This window comes from Halichoerus grypus, chromosome 9, assembly GCF_964656455.1.
Source record: "Halichoerus grypus chromosome 9, mHalGry1.hap1.1, whole genome shotgun sequence".
Classification (NCBI taxonomy): Eukaryota; Metazoa; Chordata; class Mammalia; order Carnivora; family Phocidae; genus Halichoerus; species Halichoerus grypus.
Window position 1 is genome coordinate 44,374,153 of NC_135720.1, and position 19,893 is coordinate 44,394,045.

At 39.1% G+C, this 19,893-nt stretch overlaps 1 protein-coding gene across 2 annotated transcripts in view; it reads left to right on the plus strand.

The window, feature by feature from the left end:
- Positions 1 to 19,893, plus strand: part of ROS1 (ROS proto-oncogene 1, receptor tyrosine kinase) — a 108,841-nt gene that overhangs the window by 23,917 nt on the left and 65,031 nt on the right. For both annotated transcript variants that reach the window (XM_078054389.1, XM_036082274.2), the window contains exons 9-18: positions 448 to 524; positions 1,984 to 2,106; positions 2,272 to 2,456; positions 3,400 to 3,497; positions 7,069 to 7,565; positions 8,913 to 9,125; positions 9,870 to 9,980; positions 11,024 to 11,202; positions 13,264 to 13,455; positions 17,143 to 17,243. In XM_078054389.1, the coding sequence (XP_077910515.1) occupies positions 448 to 524; positions 1,984 to 2,106; positions 2,272 to 2,456; positions 3,400 to 3,497; positions 7,069 to 7,565; positions 8,913 to 9,125; positions 9,870 to 9,980; positions 11,024 to 11,202; positions 13,264 to 13,455; positions 17,143 to 17,243 (1,776 nt within the window). The remainder of the gene's footprint in view (positions 1 to 447; positions 525 to 1,983; positions 2,107 to 2,271; positions 2,457 to 3,399; positions 3,498 to 7,068; positions 7,566 to 8,912; positions 9,126 to 9,869; positions 9,981 to 11,023; positions 11,203 to 13,263; positions 13,456 to 17,142; positions 17,244 to 19,893) is intronic.

Here is a 19,893-nt window from a genome sequence, read left to right on the forward strand (position 1 = left end):
TGTTATATTCAGAGGATCCTTATAAACAGGCACCAATAAAGACATCATAAACACCATAAATACCATTTCTTCATTTAACCCAACATGAAAAAAGTAAGGAAGTGAAATTTTGTTAGTGGTATTTTTTTATTAACCATTAGGGGGATTATTTTATTATTGTTAGCTTTTCCAGCATTTACCAAGGCCTCTTTAAATTAGGGTAGGGTTGGGGGTCATGCAGATAGCAGAGTTCAGTTTTTGACCTCTGTGACCCTGAACTGTTCTATGCGGAATGCAAACAAGGATGTGATTGATGGTCATCTCAGTGCTGAGCAGTGGGACTGAGTAACTAGATACGTGCATGGCCACATTGTTCTTTAAATAGAAATATTATTGCTCCTTCTCTTTTTATCTCATGTTCACACCATGCCATGTGAAACACATCTCTCTAAATTGTTTTTGGAATAGGTTTTCCATTGCAGCAGTAAATGAAGTTGGTGAGGGGCCAGAAGCAGAATCTAGTATTACCACTTTATCCTCAGCAGGTACAGCCTGGGAATGCCCCTTCTGTTACTTGGGAACTGAGGGGGTGGCAAGGGTGGGTTCAGATCTCAGAGTCCTGGTTCATCTGGTTGATCCCAAGAACCCCACCTCTTCTGCCCAAATCAACATTGTCTTTTGGTACTTGGTAAGCTCCGATTTTAAATGAATCCCATCCAGTATTTGACAAATAGAAGTTATTGGACCCAAAGGTTTTAAATTAGAATTTAGGAATTTCAAAATTAGAATGAAAAATTTAGGGATAAAAAAAATGGCCTCATACAAAGCCTTAGTTTCAGATGAAATCACTAGTGATTGTGACTCACATTAAATGCTTAGGGATACATGTAATCTTTTTGCCCTCACCCCCATTTTGTATTATGTATCATCATTTAATACATATCAGATATCTTTTTATTCCATTCTCCTTCAGGTTTTTAAATATATCTGGACTTAATAATTTACATTTTACCATTTTGAATATTCAATCTACCAAGTTAGCTTTTATTATTATTTTGAAGTATTATTTTTTTTTCATTTTGGCATTTGAATGATTGCCTGAGAGATTAAATACTTACTGTATGATACCTGTATGGAAAAAAATAATAAATGAAAATGCTTTCTAAGAAGCACTGGAAATATTCTGGGGACACGAGTAGGAGTCTTGAACAACACAGAAAGATTCAGAATTCTAGGAGTCTGTTTTCTATTTTCGCCAGAATCCCATTTGCTGAATGGACTGCCCCTTCCCCTAATGTGCACACGTCTATGTGTATTGAGTGTTGTCTATCACCAGCCTTTGGTTTTTTGGCTGTTACTGGACTCTAGGAAAGGAGAGGCATTTTTGTTATGCAAGAAGCATCCGAAGGATGTGTTTAAATATGGAGCAGGTTTAAGGTTGTTGTTACTGCAATTAGTGCATAACTTTTATTAATTGCCCTTCACTGACGCACCCTGCATCAGTCTCCGACTGAGTGGGATGTCAAGCAGAGTCCTGCAGTCCTCAGATTTCATTGCTCTAAGGACTTTTCTCTGGCCTCAAAGGGAGAGAGAATTGAAGACAAAACAGAGACAACCAGTGTCTGTCTGGTGTTACGCAACAGCCCAGTCTGGCCTGGGCTGGACCACCTCCACCGAGCAGCCACATTCTCATGGCTGTGGGTAATGAGCTGAGCTCCTGCGGGTGCAAGGCTGTTGAGAGCAGTGATCCCTTATGTGGTGTTATTTTGGGGGCCTTTCGGGGCACATACATATAAAGCCTACTTGACTGACACTGTACTTCCCACCCCCAATCGTGGAATAATGTGATATATGTTGCAGTTGAAATGCCCCCGCTGCCTTCAGAGAAAAATCCGACCAGCCTCGTTCGATCGTTAGTTGCCTTGCTTTGAAGGATGGTAATGGTTTTTTTGTGTGTCGATGTGCATGTGGTTGGTCTGCCTATAAATCATGTTATTGTTTTAGTTCAAGAAGAGGAACAGTGGCTCTTTTTATCCAGAAAAGCTTCTCTAAGAAAGAGATCTTTAAAACATTTAGTAGATGAAGCACATTGCCTTCAGTCAGATGCTATACACCATAATATTACAGGTCAGTATGATCGGAAGAAATGTTTCCTTAGTGTGGAAACAAAAAACCCAGACTGACTTCTATTTTAAACTCCATATTAAAAATTAAAGAAATAAATTTTCTGTCATGTAAGGTGCTTTTTGGTTGTGATATCGTAACACACATGTATTTGCATGGTTCTTCTAGGAATATCGGTTAATGTCCACCAGCAAGTCGTTTATTTCTCAGAAGGGACTCTCATATGGATGAAAGAGGCTGCCAACATGTCTGATGCGTCTGACCTGAGCGTTTTTTACAAAGGTTCAAGATTAATTTCTTCCATCTCCGTAGACTGGCTTTATCAGAGAATGTATTTCATCATGGATGAACTGGTGAGTCTGAGGATTTAAAGTGAATAATTGGATATCGACACTCACGTGCATATCTTGATATATCTGTAGGTAAACATAATTCTTTCACTCAGTAAATACTCAGTGAGTATTTACTAAGTTTTAGACACTAGGTTAGCCCTGAGTCATAGATCTGGTCTTTAGGAAGGTCTGGACTTTACCTAAGACAGTCCTGACCTACTGTTAAATCATCTTTATTTGTGATTTTTCAAAGCCATGGGTTTATTATATTAATGATGATTCATTTTTCGTAAGAGAGTGGTGGAGTCTGGTGTCTGTGCTATCAGCAGCTGATTAAAATCAGCTGTGAGCATTTTAAATCATATAATAACCAAGGGTAACTTTAGTAGTCTCTGAAAATACAGTGTTATTGAAATCTTTGAGAAAACAGTCCTGCTGTGTTTCAACTTTCCTTCTTTCAAAAGGACAGGCCTATTACAATCACCATGGCCGGAAGCCCATAAACTTGGATACAGCTTACATTTTGAAAAATAGTTGAAGGGTGAGCCAGCTCAGTTGGTAGAGCATATGACTCCTGATCTCAGGGTTTTAAGTTCAGGCCCCATGTTGGGTGTAGAAATTACTTTTAAAAAAAAAAGGGAAAAAAATCTTAAAAAAAAATTTGATTAGTTCCACAAGCCAGGAAAATAGGTATTTGTATTTCATTGGTGTAAACAGGATGCACATTCATTAGGATATGGGATATAAAACTGACTTTTACGAGTTTTGTGTTGTTTTTTTTTATACTTTGAAAAGTGGTCAGTGACTAGCACAATTCTAAGCACAGAACAGATGCTCAGGAAATACTTATTCTTAGAGAGGGGGTGGGGGTGGGGGATGCATTAAAAAATAAAAAAAGAAATACTTGTTGGCCAAACTGAATACAGACAGACACTGATCCACGGATGCATGCTTGATTCTTTAGGTGTATGTCTGTGATTTAGGAAACTGCTCGAACATTGAGGAAATTACTCCTCCCTCAATTACCGCACCTCAGAAAATTGTGGCTGATTCGTACAATGGGTAAGTGTTAGCCTTATAACCGTGAGTTCTCTTCCGTGGCAAGAATCTTTGGGAAACTTGCTTGATAGAACCAGAGGAGCCAACCTATGTATCTCATTTCAAATGTAATTAAATCTAGGCAAAGTTTGCATTCTATAGAGCCACAAGGAAATTTCTTGCAAACTTGATCCACAACTTCTCAAGTTGAGTAGATTTTCCTCTCCTTCACAGTAAAATATGGGTAGGTGGGAAAGATCTCTTCTCTGGGTCTCAGGGATCTAGGTTCCAGTCCTGGAGTTGTCATTATTTTATGGCATGACTCCAGGTCTCATTGCCTCCTTGGTGCTCCCCATGGAGTCCTTCCTGCCTGTGAGTCCTTCTCCCATTTTACTGTTTCTTTTGCTGAGCAATTCAGCACCAGTTCATTTCCCTGGTCCGGTTCTCAGACCTCTCAGAGGCGGCTGGTTACCAAGAACGCTGCTTTTGCCCATCTTCGGACATAGGTGTTGATGGTTAATAACAAGTGAAAATTTCCCATTTTAAGTAACTATTCCCCCCCCACCCCAAATAAAATGGACACATTTTAGCTCAGCTGTCCTGCTTAAATTGCAGTCTGACTTGGAGCAAGTAACTGTGCCTGTGACTTTTCCTTTGTCCGTTCGTATATGGAACATAACAATGCTCGCCCAGTTGCGTTATTTTGAGGATGAAATGAAGTATTCCCTGTGAATATATTGTGTGATCTCCAAATATACATAAATGTGAAGGATGAAAACACAGAAAATTATTTTGGCGACATTATTAAATGTGACCAGAGAATAATAGCTAATAAGCAAGGCCAAGTTTATAAGATGAAGTTTTTTTCTTTCCTGTCAGATAAAATTGTTTTCCTTTTGAATGAAAAAAAAAATATATATATATATAGCCCATGACATTTTTTATTTTTCATGAATTGATCTTTTTTTTTTTAAAGATTTTATTTATTTATTTGAGAGAGAGAGAGAGTGCAGAAGCTGGGGGGGAGAGGCAGAGGGAGAGGGAGAAGCAGGCTCTCCCTCAGCAGGGAGCCCGACACAGAGCTCGATCCCAAAACCCTGGGATCATGACCTGAGCCAAAGGCAGACGCTTAACTGACTGAACCTCCCAGGTGCCCCAATGAATTGATCTTAAAAAAAAAAAAGGTTGCTCATTATTGCTCTGAAATCAAGTTTTCTATTGACATTCATTCATAATTTACTAGGTACTTATTTTGTCTTACTTTGTCTTATTTTGTCTTGATACTTAAGTTTGCATGAATCACTGATTCAAGAATATGTTTTACAAACACTGTGTTGTAGGGTGAGTCCTTTGGACTCCCGGGATCTTATTTTTCTCATTTGTAAAAGTGTAAGATCCTATGAGATGGAACTTTGCTGCTGGCATTTACCCAAAATGACTCATTTTATAAATAAACTTCACCCACTAAATAAATAATAGTAAATATATTTATAATATTATATATAATAAATATAACAAGGATAATAAACTTCACCCACTCAGTCACTCAGAATGCATCCCAGTGAAGTCTCTGGTGGCTCTTTATTCCATTAGATAAAATTGATTTGTGCTTAGATTTTGAAATGTGACTAGAAATGATAATGATAATATTAATTGGTGCCTCTAAGTGTATTACTTCCAAAAATTCATTTAATTCTTGTTCAACTGTATGAAGTAGGCACTTTTATTATCTCAGCTTTATGGATCGGAAAGTAAACACAGCTTAGTAATTGCCCAAGATCACGCAGCTCTTTTGCTGTGGAGCCAGTATTTGTCTTCCAGGGCCTGTCTTCTAATCATCTCCTCCTACACTAATAGCGTTTCTGTAAAAATCAGCGTATACCTTTTAGCAGCACTTTGTGTATAGTGTCCCTAAGGAATGCCAGATGTGTGAATCACTTACTCTCCTGGCATTAGAAGTGGTTTCCTCTCTGCTGTTATTTTGCACCATTGAATTATTCACTCACTGAGTTTGTACTTACTCTAAACCTCTTCCCTTCTTCCCCTACCCTGCTTCTTCTCCTTCTCACCTCTGCCCTCTTCCCTCCGCAGCCCGGCTCTGTGCACCTTCCCTCTCCTTTCTTTCCCCTCCAAAGTGGCAACGAAGGTTAAACACCTGTCCTCTCTCTGCTGCAGCCCAAGGATTGTAATCTTCACCCCAAATCTTCTTCCTCTTGTCTACTCTGAAGTCCCTCTATGTTCCATTAATAGCTTTGAACTTGGGAAACTAAAGCAGAAAGTTAAGAGCCAAGTTGTTTCTGCTTTTTGCCTGCTACAACCCTCTCTTAAGAAAAAGAACATAGGTTCACATCTCAACATGGAGTTTATATTTCAGGATATTATTGTAGCACAGGGGTCAAGCATATTGATAAAAATTTGGAATAGTCATCAAGGAGAACAAGGGTGGGACTGAATAGGACAAGGAAAATAATTTGACAGTTGTGATGAGAGGTTGGAATCCTGTCAATCCATGGGGCTGTGATAAGAAAGATTTGCTAAGCAGAAGTATACTTTTTTTTTTTTTTTGAGAGAGGAAGAGAGGGATGGGCTGGGGCAAAGGGAGAGGGAGAGAGAGAATCTTAAGCAGTCTCCGTGCCCAATGTGGAGCCCAGCTCGGGGCTTGATCTCATGACTCTGATCAAAATTAAGAGTCAGATGCTTAACTGATTGAGCCCCCAGATGCCCCAGCAGAAGTGTACTTGTGTTAGCATCTGTCTCCATGATCACAAATCCTAAATTAGCTTCATCCAAATTAACAGTTTTATGTTTTAGTTAAAATTCTATTTGTAGATTTGGTTTATCAATGAAATATTTTGGTGGTGTTTTCTGTTTCATTATTAAAAATCCACATGTACTATTACCATGAGATTTGGCTCCAAATTAGGTGGTTTATTTTACAAAATTCTTCCACTGGCTTCTTCTAATTGCTGGGTGGTCCATCCCAGCTGTTTTGCTGTCTTGTGGGATATTTCTTCATGATTTGTAAAATGGTAGCTCTATTGTTCCACTTAACTGTAAATATTAAAAAAAAAAAACACAACCTAGTCCACTACAAAATGCAAGGTAGTTTTGCTAGATATTTATAGCGAAATAATAAGTGGTTTTAAAAATAGGTTAAACGTTTTGCTTTCTTCTATTTTATCCTTCACAATGCATGGGAAAATGTATAGAAAGAATTAGATTTAAGAATATGTGCATTTTGGAGGAAAGTGTTTTCAATAAATAACATGTTTAGCCATCTCATTTTTATATACTATGCTTTCCTTTAAAAGTAGGCTTCATTAGAAAATCTTAAAGACCCTTTCTGCTCTTAATTCTGATTCCTTATAGTCACATATATAATTGAAAGATAAAGCATTGTAAGCGAGGCTGAAATTTTCCAATGTTCCAGCTTCTAACTTAAATGAATAGTACATAGCTTTAGTAAGTACCTTTACCCTTGTGTACCTTGGGACACCCAGTGCTTAGCGACCGGTGAGAACTATGGTTCTGATTGCATCACAGGACAAAGCAGGTTGCAGTGGATCACACCAGGTTTCTTTTGATCCCATGTCAGGTATGTCTTTTATCTCCTGAAAGACGGCATTTATAGAGTAGATCTCCCCGTGCCATCTGGTCGGGACTCAGAAGCCCTACATATTGTGGAGAGTTGCACGTTAAAGGACTTTGCAGTGAAGCCACAGTCCAAACGAATCATTTACTTCAATGACACTGCTCATGTCTTCATGTCAACATTTCTGGACGGCTCTGCTTCCCATCTTGTCCTAGCTCATGTCTCCTTTGCTGATGTGAAGAGCTTTGCTTGTGAAAACAATGACTTCCTTGTCACAGATGGCAAGGCCATTTTCCAGCAGGACTCTCTGTCTTTTAATGAGTTCATCGTGGGATGTGACCTGAGTCACATAGAAGAGTTTGGGTTTGGTAACCTGGTCATCTTCGGCTCCTACGCTCAGCCGCACCCCCTGCCGGGCCGCCCACAGCAGCTCTCCGTGCTCTTTGGCTCCCACCAGGCCCTGGTTCAGTGGAAGCCCCCTGCCTTCGCCATTGGAGCCAGTGAGTGCCCCCTGCCCAGTGTTGTTGGAAGGAGGAAAGTTTGAATTGCTTGACATCATGACTCAATTTTGAGAACCTGTATGTGATTATTCAGTCATCAACCAGAAGTGCTATTTAGCTCCAGAAAAAGTGCTTAGACATTTGTTCTGCGTTTATTGGTTTTGCACTAGGAACATCTCTATATTTCTTGTGTATATCCCAACACAATAGTTGGAACATTTACTGAGTGTCTACCGAGAGCCAGGCACTGACGTTCTGGTCTGAGTGAATATGGTAGCCAGAGGGATAGTGCAGGTGGGTTGAGATTTGTATCCATCCAGACCTTGCATGAATTGGAGCAACTTCCTAAAACTCTCTGAACTTGAACTTCCATCTCCGGACAGGCAGTGTGTGTGGAGGGTAAGCAGGTGGGCTCTGGAGCCAGCCTGCATGGGTTCAAAGGTTGGTCTTGTCAGTTATTAGTAGAACGATCCTGGGCATATTACTTAACTGCTCCGTGCATTGGTTTTCACTCCTAGAAAATGGGAGCGTTAATTATATCTTTCATTCGGATTGTCACACAGAATGAATTAAGATGCATCATTAGAACACTTAGCACAGTATCTAGCACAGAGGTCGGCAAACTTTTTCTATAAAGGAAAGGCTAGATAGTACATATGCTCAGCTCTGTGGGCCATATGGTCTCTGTCGCAACTACTCAAGTCCGTCGTTGCAGTGTGTAAACATCCCTAGATTATATGTAAATGAGGAACTGTGCCATTCCAGTACAATTTTATATACAAAAACAGGCAGTGGGCCAGATTTGGCCTGTGGGCTGTCGTTTGCCAACTCCTGGTCCTAGCGTATTTAGCAAACATGGGCTATTTTTGACTTGAAGACAAAGCTAATTATGCCTATTTGCTGTATATTTCCACCGCTCTAGAGGCAGTTTTTGTTGTTGTTGTTTGGTTTTGTATAGTTTGGGCTTCTAGAAGGAAGATACTGTACAAACACTGAGAGTTATATTAAAGATTCATCATTAAACATTTGTTTATTAGGAGGCTGGTTACACCTGGGGTGTTATTTGACATGCCTCTGATAATTTTATGCAGCCCACGTGTAGCTTTGACTCTGATTTGTTGGAAATGATGTCTCCTTTGATGGAGCACAAACTATGGCATGGCTGGAATGGACAGTGTCCTAGTCGTATCGTCAGACCAACCCTGATGACTAGCGTGGGGTAGCATGTTTTACTGCCCAATTACCCTTCTACTCAAGATGAAGCTGTAGATGAATTCACTGACAACCTTTGGTTTGCCCTTGCCTGTCTCATCCTGGTGAGTAATACGGTTTAACTCTTCTGATTAGGCCCTTCTGCCTGGCAGAACTGGATTTATGAGGTGAAAGTATCAACCCAAGACTTTCCTGAAATCACTCACATGTTCTCGAACATCAGTGGGACCGTGCTTCATGTGTCTGAGCTGCAGAGTGCTACGAAATACAAGGTTTCTGTGAGAGCCAGTTCTCCCAAGGGGCCAGGCCCTTGGTCAGAGCCTTCGGTGGGTACTACCCTGGTGCCAGGTGAGAACATGTTCTTGATTTAGGGAGTAATTCTGACAACATAGGTTTATTCCCTGTGTCCTTAAGAGGTCCTCAACTCCAATGTAGTAAAGAAACTGGAATGAGGATGCATGGATTTCTTGGAGTATGTGTTTATTATCTGGATGAAGAAAGCAAATAAAGCATTGTGTGATATTTAACTTACGTTTCTAAATTGTTATCTTAACCTTTTCAGGATATTTTTGAGGAAACGATATAATTTTCCTCTTCTTTATGGCTTTCTTCTTTCTCATGGTTTATGAAGCAATAATAGCCCTTGAACTCTGAAGGTCATGGTGAGAGAAGTTGAGGGTCTGTGAATTATGCTGAACTCCACCCTCTTGGCTGAAAGAACATGGAAAGAGAATTATACCATTTATACTGCTGTTGTTACCACGATGACTTCTGGGTGCTCGGCATGAAATCGTGGCAACCAATAGCCAACGGGGGAGGGGAGATCATGCCATGACCATGACATTGCTAAGAGGCAGCATCACCACACATTTCTCTTCACATTCAACTTCAATTACTTACGTAAGAATCAGGAAATACGTTTAACATGATAGATAATTCTGTTAAGCAGATGTAATCACTCATATCCTTCCATGGTATTTTTTAAATATCGATAGTCTTTTACTTTATAAAGGAAATCTTAGGGTATAAGATGTGTACCTTAAAACGTGTGTTTTCTGTGATATTTCTTTTAATTTCTTTTTCACCAAATAGCTTCAGAACCACCATTTATCATGGCTGTGAAAGAAGATGGTCTTTGGAGTAAGCCACTGAATAGCTTTGGCCCAGGAAAATTCTTATCCTCTGATATAGGAAATGTGTCAGGTAAACACCAAATCCTTGTTCACTTGGATGTCAGGTTTCTACATGTAAGAATTCCTAAGCTCCTCAATACATCCAAAGAATTGAACGTTTTGGTATTAGGTCAATAATGAAAGGAAAAAAACATGGACTGAACTACGATGCCAGTGATGCCATTAAGAAAATGTCGGTTCTCCAGTATGGGTGTTATTTATTAGTTCACAAAATGTGAGGCTATTTATTGATTTATGCCCATTTTGGTAAGGCTTTGATATAGTTCTCCTATATTTGAACCTCTCAATGTTATCTTGAGATAACAGCTTACCTGGTTCCACTAACATAGCTATACTTCAGTAACTTACTACGTTTGCTGTAAGACTGACGCAAGGAATGGTTGCATGAAGTTCTAAGTAAAGTGGAAGAAATAATTTCTTGACAAAGAGGATTGTTAAGTAATAAGTGGGTAATTTTGCCTAGAAGACCTTAGGATGAAGGAAAGTCTTCATTGTGAGGTGGTGCACCAGTGAGCCTACCTGCAGATGACATCTCCTATAATTATGTGAATTAGTTGTTATATTCGCTGGGCCACTGAAAGTACAGCAGCACTTCTGACCAACATAGGACTTGGACTTAGGAGGTAGTGTGGTCATAGTAGAAAGAATTATACTTTGGAGTTGTCTTCAATCTGAGCTCCTACTGTTTTCATCTGTGAGGCCTTGGGCAGAATAGATAATCTCACTGAGTCTCAGGTTCACCAAGTCAAAAATGGGGATAATCCCTTTTTTAAACCTTTGTTATCAGATTTAAGTGATATCTGTTAAGTGCCCGGGACAATGTTTGGCAAAGAGGAGGGTCTCAGTGAATATTAATCCCTCTCCCTAGTCCCAGGGGTTGAGATGTTGAGAGAACATTATTGAAACATTCTTGACAGATCCCTGAAGTTCTAATGAATATCATGTTAGTATGCACTCTAAAAGTATATGGAGGTGCATGTGTGATTTGTTGACTCACCACGTTTACGCTGGCATGCATGAGAAATAACTGCTACCAATTCACTTTGTTTTGAGACATGGATTGGTATAACAACAGCCTCTACTACAGCGATATGAAAGGTGATGTTTACGTGTGGCTGCTGAATGGGACGGATATCTCAGAAAATTATCACATATCCAACATTGCAGGAGCAGGGGCTCTAGCTTTTGATTGGCTGGGTCAATTTCTCTACTGGGCTGGAAAGACATATGTGGTAAGTTAAATCTCAGCATTCTGGATGCTCTAGCACAATACCCACCCTCCAGTGACTTACATGGCATTTTCATGACTTTTTTTTTCATACTTGTATACCACCTATGCTGTTATTTAATATTTGTCCTCAAACCTACTCACTTTTTAATTAAAAGGGATTTATATGTAAAGGAAGCTTTATGTCGCTGTTTGGTACACTAGTTCTAGATTTTCAATAATATCTTAAATATATGAAAATGTTCATCTGAGGGTCAGTGTCCTGGAGGAAGATGACACACTCCAAAGGCATGATTAAAGGAAACCCAATGAAGGGACTATTTTCAAAGGTGTGGAGAGGGCTAAGGAAAATGAGCAAAGGATGGTGAAACATGGCCCGGGCTAGTAAGTGTGGGAAGATATAACCACCTTCAGGCATATGAGGGCAAGGGGCTGTAGGGGAAGAATCTGGGGAGGGCTATAGCTATAGAAGCTGCTGACAAAGGGGCGCCTGGGTGGCTCAGCTGGTTGAGTGACTGCCTTCGGCTCAGGTCATGATCCTGGAGTCCCGGGATCGAGTCCCACATCGGGCTCCCTGCTCAGCAGGGAGTCTGCTTCTCCTTCTGACCCTCCCCCTCTCATGCTCTCTCTCTCTCATTCTCTCTCTCAAATAAATACATAAAATAAAATCTAAAAAAAAAAAAGAAGCTGCTGACATGAAACCCAGCCACTGTCAGAAGGTACGGTCTTCCAAGGAGCGACCTGGGGCTATAAGGACCCCAATCCTTCTTTCTTTCTGCCCTCTGATCTTCTGCCAGTGCTTCCATTGGCTGAATGTCACTGGAAGCCAGAGAATGAGTCCGGCTGCTGCAGCCTATAGCACCAGGCGTCGGGCACACAGAGTCAGGCAGAGTGGGGGGCAAGTGTAGCTGGATGCAAAATGAAGACATCCTGCACATCTGTGTAGTGGTACCCTTCGAAGAGAAGGATGGTTAATGATGAGAATACTGGTCTGACAGATCCAGAAATATGGTACTGGAATCATTTTCTAATCAGGAGGGCACTAATTGTCCATTCATTTATTCATTCAACAATCATTTATCTATTACCAATGTGTTGAGAGCCATGAGGATAGGCATAGTAGGGAATATAAAGTAAATAGTAGACCTGTATCTGTTCTAAAAAATTCAACTTTGTGAGGTACAATTCACATACAACAAAATTCACCCTTTTATTGTATAAAGTACACTGTTTTTTAGTATGTTCAGTGTTGTGTAAACCACTGCTACTTATCCTTGTTCTTTTGATAAGATGAAATACCTATATACAATAATAGAAGAAGCATACAAAGCAATGTGTTTAGAGACGAAGCGAGGTGGTATAGCCTGAATTCGTAAGTGCCAATGTTACCCGGGTGGAATGGAGTTCAGTGGGGTAAATCTGAGAATACTCCCTGAAATGGATTAGTTTAAAAATAGTTTTGAAGGAGGAAGTGGAAGAGTAGATGTAAAAACTGCTTTCAAGTATTTGCTCTATCTCTAACAAAACTGCTTAACTCCAGGAAAAATTACTTAGCTTCTTTGAACCCAGTTAACCTGTGATAGAAATCCTTTATAATGTTAGGGTTACAAAAGCTAATATTTTAAAGATAAAAACATACACTGCCTGATACATAATAGGTACACAGTAATGGCAGAATTAATATCAGAGAAATATACTGATAGAGATGAGCAAGGAGAGAGGTCATCATTTATCAGGATGTATACATCTCCTCAAGAGTCCAATCCAATGCATTCTTATCTAGCAGTGTTTCAATTGTCTGGTTGTATGATTAGGCAAAGTAAGTATTTTAACTCAAAATCAATTCGCCTCCCTTTTTTCTAGAGTCATGAAAAGAGATGAGCTCCATGAGGGTGTTCCCCATGACTATTATGCTCCCAAGGGTTTGCACACTACCCAGCACATAGTGCTAATAAATATTCGTGCTTGGATGAATGCAGCAATTTACTAATGATTGCAAAAAACTACTCAGAAATAACCATGTCATGTGAAAATTATTAACCAACCGTATAATTATGTTTTGTAGATACAAAGGCAGTCTCTGTTGACAGGGCACACAGACATTGTGACTCATGTGAAGTTGTTGGTGAATGACATGGTGGTGGATTCAGTTGGAGGTTATCTCTATTGGACCACGCTATACTCAGTGGAAAGCACCAGGCTCAATGGAGAAAGTTTCCTGGTAGTACAGGCACAGCCTTGGATTTCTGGGAAAAAGGTGATGAATTAAATATAAGATCTGATCATTTACGAATATGAAGTAGTGCTACTGTATAGTTATGACAATGCTGTTTCTGGTAGAATCTGAAAGGAAATACTATCAGGCTGTTGGTATAACCAAAATTTCTCTAAGTCTCATTTGATTGTCATAATGGATTAAATAAGTTTAAATATGATATGGAGAATTTTGTAATTTGCTTTATCTTGAATGGACCCGCACCTAAAAGCATTTTAATTTCTGACTGTTTTTAGAGTCCTTAGGAATTGTATTGAATATTTTAGAGCTTCTTGTTGGGTAATAATTAGATGTTTTATTATTTTCCATCAATTTTGGATACAGACTGCTTAGATGTTTTGTTATATTCAATCAATTTTGGGTACTGACTGCTCTAAAAACTGTGTGACTCCTAGGCAAAGTATTTGACTTCTCTTTGTCTGTTTCCTTATCTGAGAAATGGGAATATTAGCAATTGTCCTACCTCTTAGGGCTGTTGCAAAGATTAAATGAGATAATTAATGGGAGGTACAGAGAATAGTTCCAGGCACACGGTAACCACTCAATAGTTAAGTTCTTATCACCGTAACTAAATCTGAAAAACACACCTAATACAGGAATATATCTAAACACATTACTTTCATTTTCTTGATCCTCAAATTCTAGAAGCAATACATATTTTTCTTGATCCTCAACTTCTAGAAACAATACCTATATTCTTGAGACCCTGTAGTTATTCATTGAAATATCTGAATTTTGTGTTTCCTGATCATAGTGGTAATATATGTTTGCTGTAGGAATTTAGAAATCACAGAAAATCATGAAAAAGAAATAAAGCATTCATACTATTTCAACCTAAGATATGCCTTAAAATTTTTATTTTATTTTATTTTATTTTATTTTATTTTTTATTTTTTATTTTTTTTTTACTATTTTATTTATTTATTTGACAGAGAGAGACACAGCAAGAGAAGGAACACAAGCAGGGGGAGTGGGAGAGGGAGAAGCAGGCTTCCCGCTGAGCAGGGAGCCCGATGCGGGGCTCGATCCCAGGACCCTGGGATCATGACCTGAGCCGAAGGCAGACGCTTAACGACTGAGCCACCCAGGCGCCCCGTAAAATTTTTATTTTTTTAATCATTTTTTTTATCTGCCAATAGAGGTAAAATACACATAATATAGATATACCAGATCATGTGTAAACAAATTGTGAGTCACATGATCTCCAATTTCAGGATATGTGGGCTGTAATTCCTAGGGTATTTCAAAGATCTTATTTGCATATACAGATCATAGCACAGATATTTAAAAGAAATAAAGACTTATACACATATCCAGAGATTAATCATTCCTGTCAAATCATGAAAACATCCCTTAATTCTACTTTGGAACCACTTGAGTCTGAATACAGGAGAGTATATTTTTTATGTCTCAATAGTAAGTGTTAGGGCAAAGCACTTTTATTTTTGTAAAAGCATATTAAAGATAATATTATCTCAGGAGTAACGTTCTATCTATTTCTGGGGCTTTGTCAGTAATCTCCTTCACTGCTCCAATCTGGTCATTTGAGACATATTTACTCAGGAAAGTTCTGTAGCGGCCCTGGGGACTTTCCTGAAAATGAGTGAAAAATTAGATTACTCAGCATGTTTGGGGAAACACACCATTCCTTAAATCCCCACACCAAATCCTCTCACGGGCTGGTGAGTGTTGCTGCTTGTACAAATCTGAGTTCTGGGTCCATGGTTTGATGTCTTACCCATCTGCTTCCATTAAAGCTAGTGGGTGTTTTGAAGGTAACGCATTTTGCACTGCGCAAAACTCTCCATTTCACTGTCATTCCTTCATATGTTACTCATAGATTTATCATGGAGTCATGAGATACTTTGCAATCAACAGATATAATAAAGTAGTCAGCCAATTCCTTAGAGAAAGACCCAATTTTTATGTGATTCAAAGGGAGAATGCTGTGAGATATTCATCTAAAGTGAACAGATACCCTTTGCCACATCTGATGGATTGGGTGGGCTCCTAGTACATAGTACATTTTACCATAGGATTAAACCTCAAGCTTTTAGTTTCGATCAAAGGGATTATTTCCAAGGCATGGGCGTTATTAGACATAACAATGGTTACCAAAGACTTATGGAACATCCTCTGGTTCTGTTTAAATGTGGGCCCAAATGACTGATACAAAGGAATGCAGTAACCAACACCTGAATTTTACTTACAGCTCAAGTAGTTTGTTGTATTTCAGAGCAGGGAGTTGTAAAATATTCTTCTCTAAGAGATAAAAGAGACTTCATAATTTGGAAAACTCGAGTGCATCTCATTATAAATAACCAAACAAGATTAACCCAATTTCATTTTAACTGAAACAATAGTCAGTACATTTCTTTTAGCCTGAGGCAAGGCCATGATACCACTCCCCAAGGGCTGGGGATCGCTAGAATAGTGTTTATTTATTTATTTATTTTTATTTTGTGGGAAAGGAGTAGGTTGAGTTTCCTTGAAGACAGCAGGCTGTGATGTGTATGATAGCTGGAGCTTCTTACAGTGACGTGCCTTTGTAGCAGGCCTTGGGGCACCTGTCAACAAGAATTTTTAGTTCTTGGATAGCTTGCTGTATTCTTTTTTACGCTTCTCACTGGCTCATCATTTTTGTTTTTATGCTGCAGTGTCTTGTTAAAGATGTAGTCGTCAACTTTAATCCTTGATCCCTCTTAGTCTCTAGGTCTGCTCTAGAAACAGTCCATCACTGAGGTCAGGCACCTGGCAATCTCAGCTCATTTGAAAATTACCTCTAACGCCAAAGAAAGCAAAAGTGTTCCTTTGGGTTGTAACTTCTATCCATGTAGTCTATGTCATAGGAGAAGCAGACTTTCCTCAGGCCTCACCTAGACAACTGGACATAAAGTTAAGACAGGCACCATAACAAGAAGACGAGGGAAGATTAGTAAGGAGTGGTTTTCAGATGTTAGTTGGAAATAGAACTTTATATATACATGACTCTATTTAATTATAACACATAAAAACCCTGTGTGTATTATATTTTTTAAATGTGTCAGGACATTTTGGTTGTAATTAACAGAAAATATAATTTAAAATGGCTTAAGACATTGGTTCTCAAGCTTGATGACATAATAAAATTATCTGCAGAATTTGAAAACACACTGGAAACTGGGTTCCATCTCCAGAGATTATAATTTAATAGGAGGCACTCTGGGAATTGAGGGGGGGGGGTTTAAAGAACTCAACAGGTGATTCTAATGTGCATCCATGTTTGAGAACAACAGATTTAAACAACAATGAAATTCATTGACTGATGCGGCCAGAGTCCAAAGTTATGGCTAGCTTTAGGCAAGGCTTGACACAGTGGCTCAAAGTTCCCGATTCAGTAGAACCTGAAATGTGGCTGAGAATTTGTGTTAAGTTTCCAGGTGATGCTGATGCTGCGGGTCCAAGAATCCCTGCCTGTTGAGGATTTTTAGGAAACCAGCGTCTATATCCAAATTGCATAGCAACAGGCACACTCATGTAATTTTGATATTCAGTGAAAGGTAAAAATCACTGAGTTTATTATTCCAAAGAGGATGTTAAAGAGAACCCTATGGCCTAAGTGTGACTTATTCACAAAGGTATCCTCCAAACATGTATTTGATTCATTTTCTTTCCTTATTTTCTATTTAGGTAATTGCTTTAACTTTAGACCTTAGCGATGGGCTCCTGTATTGGTTGGTTCAAGACAGTCAATGTATTCACCTGTACGCAGCTGTTCTTCGGGGGCAGAGGTGAGTAATCGCCCTTGAAAACAATTGGTTAAGAATGAGAACGACTTACCCCCTCAGTTATGTGATAATGCATGGAAATTCATTTATTCTTCCAATAAACATTTACCAATTACCCACTGTTTCTGCAGGCATTGTGCTTGTGGGGTAAGATAGGTTTGTAAACAACTACTTACAGTGGAATATGGTGAATCCTGTGATGGGGTAGAAAGACAGTATGGTGAAGACACTGAGAAGAATACTTCTCGAGAGCTCAGGAAATGGATAGATGTGTTTTTTCCTCTTCTTAACAAAGCAGAGTGTACATGATGGAGTTAGGCAGAAATCATCCTGTCTGGCACACATGAAAACTGGAGTGGAAAGAAGCACATGAATTATTCTCTCAATCTGTGTCCTCAAACTAAGCCCCCAGTTCTCTCGGCGTCACCATGTCTTCCGTAATAGTGCTGTTGGGATTGTTTGTGGTTTTTTTTCCTATACTTTTTTTTTTTTTTTTACACATTTTTGCTTTTTAAAATTAGGTGTAGGGATGCCTGGGTGGCTCAGTTGTTAAGCGTCTGCCTTGGGTTCAGGTCATGATCCCAGGGTCCTGGGATCCAGCCCCACATCAGGCTCCTTGCTCAGCGGGGAGTCTGCTTTTCTCTTTGCCTGCCTCTCTCTCTCTCTCTCTCTAACAAATAAATAAATAAAATCTTTAAAAAAATAAAATAAAATTAGGTGTAATATACATAATACGAGATGCTCAGATCTTCAGTATTCCAGTGTATCAGTTTCGACAAATACATTTTAAGACACAGACTCAGTTCCTTTGGTTAACTGGTATTCCGTCTGCATGGCTCAGTTTAAACACTGTTCTTTAAGAAGCACTTTTTCTGACCAGACTCCAGTAGGTCTCCTTGTTAAGGAATCCACTCTACCTTTCTTCTTATAGTGATGTTCAGCAGTGTCATTGTTTGCTCATCTTCTACCAGACTGCCTTTTCTGCTAGCCTGTGTATTCTATGAGGGCAGGGATTGTATTTGTCTTATTTACCATTGCATTCCTTGTGGCTAACACAGAAGTAGGCACAGAACATTTGTTGAATGAATGAGTAAATGAGTGAACCCTCAGCCTAGTAACCTCAGCTGACCTCTATACACAACTTCATAGCATCATGGAAGAGTTTGTCTTTTTATGACTTTTTTGTTGAGCTTTGATTTAAATCCAGCCTCACCTATTGCTGAGGGCTGAAGGGTTTAAAATTCCACATGGAAGGAAGCCCCATACTGACCTCCTGAAAGTGAAGAGGTTTTGTAGAAGTTGTGCTGTGAACATTGGAGGTCAAGAATTTTCTGGTTAGCTCAGGAGATTTTTACAGGGGAGGAGTCTTCAGCTGGAAATGAGGGGCAATCCAAGCCAGTAGCAACTAAGGGATATCCAATCTCACCCACGGGGAAATCCTCTGCCCTGGAGACTATTTGGGGAATGTTGAAACGAACAACCTGGTGAGCAAAACTAACACAAACGTGTTCACAGGATACCGGCTGCGGGAGCTCTGTGGGTGGTCCAGAAGAGGCTAGCCTCTTCAGACCACGTGCATCCTGCTTGGTGAGGTTCCTTCCATTTGGAATTTGGTTTTATGTATTTCACAAGGTTACTGGAAAGTTCTAATGAGAAATAGAAATAACAAGGTGTAAAATTAGACAAGTGGGTGAAAGTCCGAAAGGCGAATCGGATACTGTCTTCAGAACTGTGTTGGTATGAATAGAGTATTTTACTAGAAAAAGGATGGTGGAAGTAGTCTTCATGAATATACTTCTTTATAAGGTTCCCAATTCCCAGTTATGGTCCTTTTAGGTAGTTTCAGTTTTGTCAAGGAGGTATTGTGAAATTTACAAATCAAAATTTTTATGTATTTTCATTTTAAATGCCATACTTCATACTTTCCTAAAGAGGGACATGTCAACACTCTAAAAAGCTTCAGAGAAATCATCAAAAAAAAAGTCAAACCACTGCTTCAAAAGGCTGAACATCATTGAGATAGTTTCTATTTATTGAGTACTAGGCAACTGGAGTAATCTGAGAAACCACTAAGCAGATTTTTAAATAAAAATCATTGTAAAATTCTGTCATCGAGGAAAAACTGTAAAATCAATTTAAGTAATAGTCTGTTAACTTGAATCCCCCAGTCTGAAAAGAAGCATTTTGAATAAGCTGAAGAGCTTAATAAGTATCATTGAAGCAACAGTTGTGAGTAGTATAAAGTAAAGGACCAAACAGGCTAGAATGATGAATGGAAAATAAGGAAGGTGACTAACCAAGTATAGGAGGGAGGCACGGCTCAGTGAGGAGAAAGCAGTCAATATTCAGGGTACTTCCAAGAACCAAAAGTATTTGTTAAAATCTGTGTATCCTCTTGCCATTGCAGTATCACATTAAGAAGAAAAGTCCTAGAAAATTTGCTTTAGGTATACTTGAACAAAAATGTAAAAAATCAACTTTTTATGGAACTAAAAATAACAATGATTATTGATAATGTTCTATTGTTGTTATTGATAATGATGTTTGTTCTTGTATACACAAACACACACTCTCACAAACACATAATCTCTCCAGTACTGGCGTGTACCAGCCCTCCCCCCCCACTTTAGGTACACATGGTAATTGGTGTCAT